Source organism: Myotis daubentonii, chromosome 11 (genome assembly GCF_963259705.1).
Source record: "Myotis daubentonii chromosome 11, mMyoDau2.1, whole genome shotgun sequence".
Lineage (NCBI taxonomy): Eukaryota > Metazoa > Chordata > Mammalia > Chiroptera > Vespertilionidae > Myotis > Myotis daubentonii.
This window is the reverse complement of record NC_081850.1, coordinates 73,585,002-73,598,247: the sequence shown is the minus strand read 5'-3', so window position 1 is coordinate 73,598,247 and position 13,246 is coordinate 73,585,002. Positions and strand designations below refer to the sequence as shown.

The window sequence follows — 13,246 nt, the reverse complement described above, 5'->3', positions numbered from 1 at the left end:
AGCCTAAGCTCCATAAAGCAGTTGGGAAAGAGTGCCAGCTCCTCCTCTAGACCTAAACTATTGCGCTTTTTTGTGTATGTGCCTCTTTTTCCCACGAGGACCATAGCCTGCTTGATTACAGGGACCCTTTATATTTGTCTTTCAGGCCCCAGCCTTGGTCTGAACCCACCACACATGGTGCTCTGTGGTGAGGACTCGCGCAGTAGCATAAAGGTAGCACAAAGGTAGCACGTGGAGCAGGCTCTGGGCCGGCCGGAGCTCCTTTAGCTGTCCAGGGAGTAGCAGCATAATGGGTGTTTGTTTCCTGTCTCTGGACTGGGAAGTTGTGTTTACTCTATGATGACAGACAAGCACAAAATGGAGCGGAGGGTCTCCATAGCCTCACCTGCAAGCTCACAGGCGGCATGGAGCTGTTGTGCCAGCACTAATGAAGCGGTACAGGAAACGGCACTGGATAAAGTTCAGCTGTGAACCCTGGCCTCCCAACAGGGGAAAGAGGGATCCTTTGAAGAAGAAGACAGCTGGGTTTTGGTTTCAAGACCTTAACGCTGCCATCACTAGATATTCATCTGTCAGTGCACAGGGGACAACATGTGGAGAACAGTTGTGTCCGGTCAGGCCGAAGGGAGAAAGAAATGGCTGATTTCCAGCGTAACTATGAAACCTCCCATGGCTGAGGATTCTGCTTAGCATAGCCAAAAAGAATCGATTTGGTGAGGCTGAGGCTGAGAACCTGGGCATTCTGCTGAGGGCCGGGCGGTCCTACCACGTCACCTTCCTTCATCCTCATAGCAGGACAGGGCAGGGAGGCTGGAGGTTCCGCCCAAGTGATGCTGGTCAGTTAGACATAGTGGCCAAAGCTGCTTCCATACATACCGAGTCCTAAATTATCAGGGAACCCAGCCTGCCCCGGGTCACTTTTAAGTATTTCTAAAAGGAGTTCAACTTTTCTCTTATTTATATGAGGCAACAGTTGCCTTGCGAGGACATACTTTCTCTTCTTGCTTTTTATAATCCTCCTTCCTGATTTTCAGTTCCTAGATTTAACTAGTGGTATTTTTTTCTTTCAGGAAAAAGAAATTTGTAATCCTTGGTTGAGTTTGTTTACTAAGAGTCCTCTAATCTGGACAAGAGTTTTCTTCTGAGGGGATTTATTGTTTCTACTAGAATGGCTTTTAACTCAGCTGAGGTTTATTTAACAGACTAGGAAGGGAGAAATTTATCTCCTCCCTAATCCCTCTTGAATGTTTCCATCTCTCTGCCAAAGCGAATGCTGTGTAAAGTGGCAGCCGTGGTTTGCCCTGTAATAGTCAATATGCAGCTGCCAGAGCTGATTGAAACATATTAACATAAGTGATAATGCTGTCCTAGAAGTGAAAAGTTAAGTTGCTTATCAGTATATTCTGATAAACTACTTAAATTTTACAGTAGCATGTGCTGGCTTCAGACAGACGTCAGTGATAGGGAGCTGTGCACTTTATCTGTCCCCTTGATTGCCTCGCACTTCATATATTACGCTCGGCGTTGCGGCCGGTAATCTGTGCAGGGCGCTGATTTCCCTCCGCCTGGAAGGACTGAGTTGAGCAGCATCAGCGCTTCCCTCTGCGTCCAGCTCTATCAGCAACGGACACTGTCAGCTCAGCAGGGCGGATTGTGGGGGTGGGCCAGCACTTGGCACAACACTTCTCACATGACTCTTTGTTGCTTCGGAAAGTTTCTTATAGAGAATAAAGCCATTTAAATTAAGTGACAAAACTTCTTGGGATTGGGGGATATATTTCAGCAGCAATTCTGGGACACTAATGTGCCTTTGCTGTTAGTCTTTATTTAATTTTGGTTGTTGAGTCAACACTAAGCATTGATGGCATTCTGGCTGCGTGCTTGGCCCTGGGAAGATGAGGTAAAGCAAGATGTGATCCTTCCTCTCTGCACAGTCTGCTGGGAAAATAGATCCACCATTGAGTGTTACATCCATGTTATAACAAGAGTAGGCACATGCTCAGGGCCGCATGGAAGAGAGGGAATCAAGGCATGAGAGGTGGGGAGGTAGCAGGAAAGAATTCGGTGAGGCTGAGGCTGAGTGTGAGAACCTGGGCACTCTGCTGAGGGCCCGGCCTCCCTTTGACCTCCATGAAGGTCAGAGGGAGAAAAGGGCCAAGTCTAAGACAAGCAGAGGCAGGCTTGAGGCTGCCTGCACATGCTCAGCATGAGGCTGCAGGGAGAGGATGTATGTGAGGAAGTTGAGAGAAGATAACCAGAGAGGCAGTCAAGGGCCTGACAGTGGAGAAACGTGAACACCATCCTAAGAAAACCTGCAGCAGGGGGATGATTGCAGGAATTTGCTTGTAATCCAATGTGCCACTTAGACTTGCATTTTAGAAAGACCATTCTAAGAGCAACACAGAGGATGGACTATGGTTAGGTGCATGCTGTTATCAGAGTAAAGGGACATGGTAGTCAGGACTTGGTGGAGGGCAGTGGGGATGGAGAGTTAGTGCTCATCCCACAATAAATACAATAAGTAATAGAATGTTTGGTGTAACAAGATGAGTGGTTTCGGGCTCTTGGGGCCTTTGGGACACCTTGCAGCTGCCAGCAGTGGAAGTGCTGCATGTGAGTGTGGCTGTGTGTGTCTAATCATGAGAAACTTGAATAGAAGCTTTCCTGGAAAGGGTGGGTGTGGTGGGAGAGGCCTGGGGGCTACTCAGAGTTAGTTCCTGATTGCAGAGTCTGCTTTGAATGTCTTCTCTATGAACCTGTTCTAGCTCTGAGGCATAGGAATAATTTATAATGAACATTCAATCCTCCGTCTTATCCAGGCAGTTTTTTAAAATCCCAGAAATAATTAGCATTTCACCAGTCTGGGTTTCCAGCACAGACTACGACAGGAAGACTCTTTAGGATGTAGAGAAAAACTGAAATGTACCAGTCTTGAATTCACTCCTGGTTAAAGTTTTGACCTGCATACTAATATTTCATGTGTTTTCTCTTCTTCCCCAGCTATCTTCCATGGTTCGAAGTATTTTATAAACTACTTAACATCTTGGCAGATTACACGACAAAAGGACAGGTATTTGTCTTCTATTCTATTTAACAAGTAAACTTTTAAGATTATAAAAGTAATATATGCTCTATATTTCACCAAATCGTTTACCAAAAATGTAATGCATTCTCATTATAGAAAGTTTGGGAAATTCAGAAAATAGTAGGAGGGAAGGGAAAACCACTCCTACATGTTCATATTCTGCTCCCACCCCCATAAGTGTCACTAGCATCTTGGGATGTTTTCTTCCTTTACTTTTTGAGTTAAATATATAATAAATAGATCCTTAGCATTCAGAGTTAATATCCATATTATCTAATGGTCCCAAGCAACCCTGAAAGTTCATGACAGGTATTACTATAATTTTGCTGAGGCACAAATCTGAATTGCTCATGTCATGCTGCAAAGCTGGGATTTGTGAGTGAAACATGTAACAGGTTATTGACCTAGCCAGCTGTCCGAATTCCTATTTTAATAACACTTTGTTGTGTTTTTACCGTATTTTTTTTTTAAGGGTCTGAAAATTGGTTAAAAAGCTCAGCTATACCTTACCATGCTTTTGGAAGAAACAATATGCTAAGTATCTTCCACGGATGGCAAGGGTCAGCTGGAGTGGTATTTAGACTTCTTTAGTTCATATTTTACCACATTTTTCACCAGGTACCCTAATAACCGAAGCATTTCCCCCATGCTAGTAAAATTGTTGTAAACATTCTTCATGGCTGCATAGCATTATATCATGAACTTTGATTTACTAAAATATTTCCCTATTGTTGGGAGTTATTATTTGGGATTTTTTTATTATTATAATTACAGCCATTAGTATCATTGAGCATAAAGTGTTTTCTTCATTTTAGATTGTTTCCTTAAGAGTAGAATCTCAGATGGGCCTTTGTAAGGTCAGTGGACATAAACATTTTTAGAACATTTGCTAAACTGCTTTCCAAAAGAATTGTGCTATTTTCTTTAAAAATACCCTTTACTAACAGAGTGCCTGAGTCACCCTACTCTCGCCAGTATTTGTGGAATCCATTGCTTATTTAACAAGTGAACAGGTCTCATTGTTTTAATTGTATTTCTTTGATTTTTAGTGAGATGAATATTTGTCCATATGTCTAACTTCCTATATTTTCTTTTTGTAAATGGTCTAAGTTTTTAAATTAAAGTGATACATTATTATTAAATGATAGAGACATTTTCTCTCTCATATTTTCTATAGGACATGTCCCATAAAAAAAGTACCATAGTCAGTAATAAAGGGGTTAGGGGAATCTGAATCAATAGAAAACATACAATTGGGGGTTATTCTAAAAAATGACCGGTCTCACTGTCAGATTCACACAAATCTAGGAATGATAGGAACTGTTCCAGACTGATAAAGACTAGAGAGTCATAACTAAAGGCAGTTTGTGATTCTGAACTGGATTATTTTGCTATGGTTGGCAGAGTTGACAAAACTTGATGAGCTCCGAGGATTAGATGGTAGTATATCAATGTTAATTTCCTGATTTTGATTATTAATTGTGGTTATGTAGGGGAGTGTTCTTTTGTATTTCTGGAAAATGGAGTGGAGTGTTAGCAAATCACTCTCATATAGTTCAGAAACTAAAAAATAATTTTGTACTGTCCTACAATTATTCTTTAAATTCGAAATTGTTTCAGAACAAAATTAAACATGTTGATGCATCCACTTGTACATTTCTCTCCTTTGTGAGAAAATTGAGTATTTTATCAGTTCAGATTGAAACAGGCTTTTAATCTGAACTCATCTTCTTTTACTTTCCTTGAAAATCAGCTGCCAAGCGATGGAGCGGGCTCTGCTCCTGGCTGAGCAAGTTACTAACTAACTGGCGGATTTGAGCCAAGTGGCTTCCCCCTTCAGAGCCTCAGTTTTTCAATCTGTAAAGTGGGGTAGTTGTGAGGATCATATAGGTTTTAAAAAAGGATACAAATGTGAGCTTATTACTATTACATTAACAGAGAATGCCACAGGATGGGAGAAATGGCTTTTGGATAATTCTGGAAGCAGTGTTCTTTTGAGCATTTTAAAGGTGAATATGTTTTCAGTCAAATAATTTGCACTGCTTCGTATTTAATTTCACTAATTAAAATGCACAGCCATCATCCTATCTTGCATGCTGTTATACGTAGTTCATTTTTAACTTTCCATAATTGGAGATTGCCATGTGTACCCAGTGAACACTCAGTAAAATTAATTGAGGGTAATGATGATGAAGACAAGATCTATAGTGTCATTGTTATTTCTCCCCATCACCCCCGCCTGCAAGCGAGGATTGTTTGCATTTAAAAGTTGTTGCTATGGAGTTGAGAGGATAGATTTGCTGAGAGCTTATGGTACATGATCCATAAAAGGCGGTCATGGTAGGTGTCTCACTGAGTAGAAAGTGTCAAACTTGGTGTGGGAGGATCTAGTTGGCTCTTATATTGAACTATAAGCAGTGTCTTTTGTCCAGCCCTCCTTAAATATCAAACCTGTTTCCGCCCCCAGATGCTGGGGAAGAAGGGCCACTTTTTCCCTGAGTGGCTGCCAGCACCTCCCAACACCTCAGTCGTGAGGAGCCCCAGCTTACTGTGTGCCAGGCCTCCCTGCAGGTCTCTGACTCAGGGCTCAGCCTTGATTTGCTTACTGAAGCCTCTTATTTCTTTCAGGAGAGTCAGTGGCATGAGCTTCTGGAAACTCTGCACAAACTTCCCATCCCTGACCCTGGAGTGTCTGTTCATCTCAGCGTGGTAAGCGGGCAGGACATCAGCCATCACTGAATAACCCTTTCACTAATAACAGTAAGATGGAGTTAGCCCTACAGGGTCATCTTTTGTCGTCTGCACGTTCCACACCCTAACCCCAAGTTCTCTGAGACCTCTGGGCTCAAGGCAGGCCAGGGAGTTGTATTTCTCCCTTTCTCTGGGATTCCATGAGCAGTGGGTCCCAAATGTCCCTGGATCCTCTCTTCCTGCCTGTCATCCCTTCACTAGCATCTCCTGTCCTGCCTCACGTTTTGCCTCCCAGCATTGCTGTGAACGTCCCTTTGCTGAAGCCCATCTTGCTGCCCTCTGAGCCTTCAACACCGCTTCTCCCCTATTTACCAGGGTACGCCATATTCACCCTTCAGAACTCGGCTCGGATTTAATTCCAAGAAATTCCCCTCAACACCTCCCCAGGCTTGAAGATTTTCTTTTTTGTCCCAAGCATCTTGTACACTTAGCAGTACTCAGTCACGCTACATGGGACTATCTGTTTTCTTATCCCCCCACGGATGTAGGTCCCTGAGGACAGGGATGGAGAGTGCCTGGCATAGTTCCTGGCCTACACTAATAACTCCTTTGAGCTCTTTTGTGTACATGCTGCATGTTCTGTAGTGTGCTAGGGTGGAAAATCCTCTGAACTATACAAATTGGGAGATTTCACTCCTCGTCGTAGTTTTGCCCATGATCTGAGTCTTACGTGTGCTTCCATATTTCAGTTACTGGAATCTTCGAATTTCCTGAGTCAAACCCTTGTCACCACCTCCATCAGTATTCTCAGATGGACATGCTTTGGCCAGCTGTTGCTTATACAGGGGCTATTTCCCTTACGTTGTGGGGTCTGAATGTTTAAAAAATTTTGTCTTTTAGCTTCACTAGAACCAGGAACAGTATTGTCTTCAGTGGTTATTATCTTGATATTTGCCCTCTTAAAGAAAATGGGCATATCTCATAGGGGTTTGGTTTTTTCATGATGATCAAATTGAAAGCAATATTATTGCCAATAACTAATAAAATATTATTTACTAAGTTCATCCTATATGCCAATTTCACAACAATTACAAATAGATATTAGCATTCTCATTTCATGGATGAGGCTTAGAGAGGAAAATGTTATGTGGTTAATTGTGAGAAGATTGGGATTTTTCAAATCCAGGGCTAACCTTCCACTAGGCCAGTGATGGCGAACCTATGACATGCATGTCAGAGGTGACGCACGAACTCATTTTTTTGGTTGATTTTTCTTTGTTAATAAGCATTTAAATATATAAAATAAATATCAAAAATATAAGTCTTTGTTTTACTATGGTTGCAAATATCAAAAAATTTCTATATGTGACACGGCAACAGAGTTAAGTTAGGGTTTTTCAAAATGCTGACACGCCGAGCTCAAAAGGTTCGCCATCCCTGCACTAGGCCGTAAGTGTTGAAAGAAAGGGAGAAAAGAAGGAAGGAAAAAGAGACTTAGTAGAGGTTTTTACTCACTTTAATAGAGCATGGGAAGGAAAGGAACCTTGTTGCAGAAATTCATGTAAGGAAGACTGTGGGGAAGATGAAGACATGAGCTTTAAACCTGCCACACTAATCGCCGCTCAGCTAAGCCACCTTTGCCTTTGCCGCTGTCCCTTTTCCTAAACAGCTTGATCTCACCACTTCAGTCTGTAATGACATCCGACAGGTAGCTGTGGAGTAGCCTGGCTGGGTCACCAGATGCTGGGGGAGAAGGGCCACTCCTTCCCCTGAGTGGCTGCCAGGCCTCAAGGACAAACCATCGCAGAGGCAGGAGAAACTGCAGGGAGGGTGCAGCTGTTTCGTACCAGTGGTTTCTAGGAATGTTTTTGACCTCTGGTCGCAGCATTTCATGGGCGATGGAGCAAGACAGAATCTCAAAGGACAGCTTGGTGACTACTTTGGGAACTGCATTGGCTCACTAGTTACAATCCATTGCGTCTGTAAAAACAGATTTTTTTTTCTTTCTTGTTCACAAGGAATTCCTTTCTCCATGTGGTATTTCTGATTTTGAAGCACTAATTTCATCTAGATCAGAAAGCCTGAATTGTTGATAAAATGGCAATCCTGGATATTTTTTTGCTTTAGTCACAAGAAAATATTTCTGTGTGTCTGATACAGGTGATTGAGAAAAATGGAAATGTTAAACTAGCAGTTGAGAGCAACAATCATGATTTACTATTAAAAGATCATTTATGGAATTCTAGGTATTTCACATATATAACATTATTCTTCACAACAGTTCTGAAGTAGATATTATGATTCAAAACCTGAGGCTATTAAGTGAAGTTGCTAAAAATCATATAGCTGTTAAGTGTCAGCTCTGTGGTCCCTGTTCTTTCCTCCTCACTGTGCCAACTACTACTTTATGACTCCAGCCACTTGTGGACATCCATCAATGAACATTTCCTGGGACTCACTTCTAGCCATTTGGAATAGAAGTTGGTGTCAAATTTAACCTTGTATTTTACTTTCACTATTTTAATCCTTATTGTTAAATTGAATTAGTTGTTGACTAGTTTCCATGCTGCACAATCTCTGTTGTAATACTTCATAGGTAATATTTTGGCACAGACACACAGACTTTGGAAGAATGCATTGCGGAGGTTTTTTTTTAAGTTATCTTTTTTTTAAACTGATAAGAACAGATACTACACTTGATCTTAGCCAAAAGGCCAAGAAGCGATAAAGTTATCTTTTTATAATTTGTTTTTATTATTTCAATTCAGGTGGCTTTTGCTATAATTTGCATATAAAAAGCGCAGGTAAAACAGCATGTTGCAGTGGAAAGAGCACAGCTCTAATTATCCAGACCTGATTTCAGTACTGGGTCTGTCACCTACAAGCCATGTGACCTTCACAAGTTACTTTCACCTCTCTAAGCCTTAATTTACCCATTTGCAGTGTGAAGATAATTTCTATCTTAAAATTTGTTATAGAAATGAGAGGTAATATTTCTAAAGTACTTGGCATAAAGCTTGCAATGTAGCAGGCATTAAATAAATGTCTGTTAAATATTAGACAAACAGCTCATAGTATTATTGTTGTCATTGTCATCTCAATTGTCCCCTGTGCCTTTCATTTCAGGAAGGCTATCCAACTCATTTTTCTAGAGACCGACTTACTTTTTGCAATTACCCAGGAATGGTGGGGCAGGAGGACTTCCTTAAATGTCACTTGGGGGTCCAGGTTTGAACTTAGGCCATGGCTAAGCCGACCTTCTCTGCATGTGACCTTTCCTGGCCTTTGTATAGTCCCCTCCTTAATTGATCGGCACTGGGCTCTCTCCATTCCTGCTTGCCATTGTCCTCTGAGTCTTTCATAGCAAGGGGAGGTATCATTAGTTCAGTCTGTTGTCATTTAACTCAGGGACACACTCTTGTTACACACATGGCGATGCCTCCTTGAAAGTTCTTTGAACTGGTGAAGTTTTCAACTCTACTGAGCTGGAGATTGCACTAGAAGTCCTGAGGCTTATTGGCAGTGCATGCGTAGTGAAGAGAAATCCTCCATTCTTAACCACCTAGAATAGTCTCAGTGCAGCCACCCTTCAGCTGGAGCTGTCCTTAACATCACTTGGGCCTTCGGGCAGATTTTGCCAGCAGCCTGTAGATGGATATAATCTCGGATGCTGAAATGACATGGCAGATTTGGTTGGTAAAGATCATTGTTGAGTGAACCTAGTGATATCTGGTCCCCAGAGTCCACTTGCCTCATTGAACAATAAATTATGAAGCATGCAGCTTTCTTATGTTCAGAAACCTGCAAACATCATATGGGAATTTAGCCTTTAACCTCTTTGAGCTGTTCATTTGTATCTCCCAAAGTAGTTCATCTCTTTTAGAAAAGAACTCCATCTACCAAACTGATGATTTAATGCATCTGCCTTTAATCCAGCATTATCCAAAGAAAAGATTCTATAGACGTTTCCAGTGAGTGAAATTGCTTCCACATCTGATCATGTCCCTGACCTCTGAATAATGTGCTTGTTGCTTATTTTTGCAAAAATAAATAGCTTTTCTTTTCTTTTATTTTCTAGCATTCTTATTTTACTGTGCCTGATACCAGAGAACTTCCCAGCATACCTGAGAATGTGAGTACATAGGAGGAAAAAAATTAAATTTTTGTTTTTTGTAACTTCTTTTTAAAAGAAAATAAAAGGATATATTTTCCCACTATAAAATAATGCATTATAAAGGCAAAAACAGGTAGAGAATATTTGAAAAGTTTAAAAACAAGGAGGGATTATTATTCATATTTCTCAAAGGCAATCACCTATTAACCTGTTGATGTCTCATTCTAGTCTTTTTAGAATGTATTTTTATATAGTTAAGATCAACTATTACATAAGCATTTTTCCATTTCATTCATAAGAATTATTTTTTATGGCTGCATATTATTCCATTTGCAATTTCCTCACTGTTGTGCATTTAGGTGATTTTGAGATTTTGCTGTTGTAAGTAAAATGTTTCCATATAAAGATTCCTTGAGTAGGATAAATTTACTCAAGTAGAATCACACTTCTACTATATTTCTATATTCACTTTTAAGAGAGTAAAATAAAGCATTTGTGAGGATAAGTATAAGGACTCCCAGCCCCACTTCTTAAGGACTTAAAAGCAGTGAACTTGAATCTGAGGGAGTAGAGGTTAATGTTTGCATTCTGACAGGCTATGACATACCAAGCCTAGCCTTAAGACACATTTTCAAAATGTTTTACTCAGATTATAAATAGTGCTATGTAGAATTAAATATAAAATCACCACCACTTAGGCACTTGATTAATGTTTAATTGTGGCAAAATGTACATAAAATAAAATGTATCATTTTAACCATCCTTAAATGTATATTTCATTGGTGTAAATACATTCACAGTGTTGTGCAACCATTACCAATATCTATCTCCTGCGCCTTATCATTTTTCCAACTGAAACTCTGTACTCATTAAACAATCCATTAAACAACAACTCTCTACTCCCCCCTTCATGCCAAGACCCTGGCATATACTATTCTGTCTCCATGAATTTGACTACTCTAGGTACCTCGGCATATACTATTCTGTCTCCATGAATTTGACTACTCTAGGTACCTCATCTAAGTAGAATCATACAATATTTATCTTTTTGTGTTTGGCTTATTACATTTTGCATAATGCCTTTGTGGTTCGTTCATGTTACAGCATGTGTCAGAATTCCCTTCTTTTATAAGGTTTTATAATCCACTAGGGGCCCAGTGCACGAAATTCGTGCACTGGGTGTGTGGGGGGAGAGTGTCCCTCAGCCCAGCCTGCCCCCTCTCACATACTGGGAGCCCTCAGGCGTTGACCCCCATCACCCTCCAATCGCAGGATCGGCCCTTTGCCCAGGCCTGACGCTTCTGGCCCAGGCATAAGGCCTGGGCAGGGGACCCCCAGACCTCTCCGATTGCTGGCTCTGCCCCTTGCCCATGCCTGATGCCTCAGCCAGAGGCGTAGACCCCCATCACCCTCCGATTGCCTGATCGGCCCCTTGCCCAGGCCTGACGCCTCCGCCAGAGGTGTCAGGCTTGGACAGGGCACCCCCACCTCCCCCCGATCACTGGCTCTGGCCCCCGCCCAGGCCTGAGGCCTCTGGCCCAGGAATCATGCCTGGGCAGGGGACCCCCATCTCCCTCTGATCGCTTGCTCCACCCCCCGCCCAAGCCTGACGCCTCTGACCCAGGCTTCAGGCCTGGGCAAGGGGACCATCATATCCCCCCAATCCCCGGCTCAGCCCCCCGCCCAGGCCTGATGCCTCGGCCAGAGGAGTTGACCCTCATCACCCTCCGATCACCAATCACTGGATCGGCCCCTTGACCAGGCCTGAGGCCTCCGGCAGAGGTGTCAGGCCTGGGCAGGGGACCCCCAGCTCCCCGCGGTTGCAGGCTCCACCCCTGCCCAGGCCTAACCCCTCTGGCCTAGGCGTCCGGCCCAGGCAGCGGGGACCCACAGCTGCAGCGGCCCTGCGATCGTGGGCTTCGCTTTAGGCCCAGGCAAGGGACCCCTAGCTCCCGGGACTGCCAGCTTCGACTGTGCCCAGCTCCCATCACTGGCTCCACCCCTACTTCCTGCTATCACTGGCCAGGGCGGAAAAGGCGCCTGATTCTCTGATCATGGCTGGGGGCTTCTTCCTGCTTTCCCTTTCGCCTCCCTGCATTGTGCCTACATATGCAAATTAACCGCCATCTTGTTGGCAGTTAACTGCCAATCTTAGTTGGCAGTTAATTTGCATGTAGCCCTGATTAGCCAATGAAAAGGGTATCGTCGTATGCCAATTACCATTTTTCTCTTTTATTAGTGTAGATTGTATTTATATAACATCCTACATTTTGCTTATCCATCAGTGGACACGTGGGTTGTTTCTACCTTTTGGCTATTGTGAATAGTGCTACCATGAACATTGGTGTACAAACATCTGCTTAAGTCCCTATTTTCAATTCTTTGGGGTGTATACTTGATTACTTCTTTAAATTACTGGAATAAGTGGTATATTTCTCCATAATTACTATAGATTCACAGGAAGGAAATTCTTTTAAATGTTGTCTATAGAGCAGACAAATTATAAATGTTAAGTAATCAAGTTTAATTAGTGAAGTTTTGTTATTATGGAGAATGAATCAGAGGCCTGGCTACTTGGGGTTCTTGGGGTAGGAGGTTCTTAAATATCAATATCAGAATCTTTTCTTCTATTTTTGGACTAGTCAGTTTTCTCATGCTGGAGAGTGTAAATTCAATTGCCAATGTTCTGGAAGCTGAGTGGGGGAAGTGGGTCATGGCATTTCAACATTTAGCGTGTATAACTTTATTTAACACCCCATTTTTTATTTAATGCCTTATTCCATGTTTTCAGCTATATCTGGTGTCCCCCAAGCCTTTATGGTTTAGTTCCTTTAAAAAGTACATATTTATTCTTCCAGAGGGAAGCTTGAAGGCCAGTTGACTATCTGAGTGAGCTGGGAAAGAAGAATCTTAGAATCAAATTATTCTTAATTTTATTGGCACCCTTCCCCTAGTTTTCAGAGGTCTGGTGCCTCAATTCCAGAACCTTTTTGGAGTTCTTTGGTGTGAGTTTGCCTTGATGCTTGCTGCCCTATTCCCTGACCCCAGCCTTAGTATTGAGCTTTTTCTGGGCTACCAAGTCTCCTTTAGTTTTCAACCTCAGTTGGTACTCTCGACAGCTTGGGCCAAATAATTTTATTATTTTTATTTATTTTTCTATTGTTCTTAGAGAGGAAGGGAGAGGGGGAGAGAGAGAAACATCGATGTGAGAGCAAAACATCCATCGGCTGCCTCTTGCACATGCCCCTTCCCCCTACCGGGGATTGAGCCCATGACATGGGCATGTGCCCTGACTGGGAATCAAACCCAGGACGACACCCAACCAACTGAACCACACCAACCAGGACAGGCAAATA

General features: G+C 42.4%; 1 protein-coding gene and 1 pseudogene across 12 annotated transcripts in view; one reads left to right on the top strand and one right to left on the bottom strand.

Annotated features, from left to right (window-relative positions):
• The window catches only part of DENND1A (DENN domain containing 1A), a 471,719-nt gene that overhangs the window by 224,877 nt on the left and 233,596 nt on the right, over window positions 1-13,246 (top strand). For all 12 annotated transcript variants that reach the window (XM_059657971.1, XM_059657972.1, XM_059657968.1 and 9 more), the window contains 3 exons: window positions 3,001-3,070; window positions 5,714-5,794; window positions 9,855-9,908. In XM_059657971.1, the coding sequence (XP_059513954.1) occupies window positions 3,001-3,070; window positions 5,714-5,794; window positions 9,855-9,908 (205 nt within the window). The remainder of the gene's footprint in view (window positions 1-3,000; window positions 3,071-5,713; window positions 5,795-9,854; window positions 9,909-13,246) is intronic.
• LOC132212937 (U2 spliceosomal RNA) lies at window positions 8,404-8,502 on the bottom strand (annotated as a pseudogene).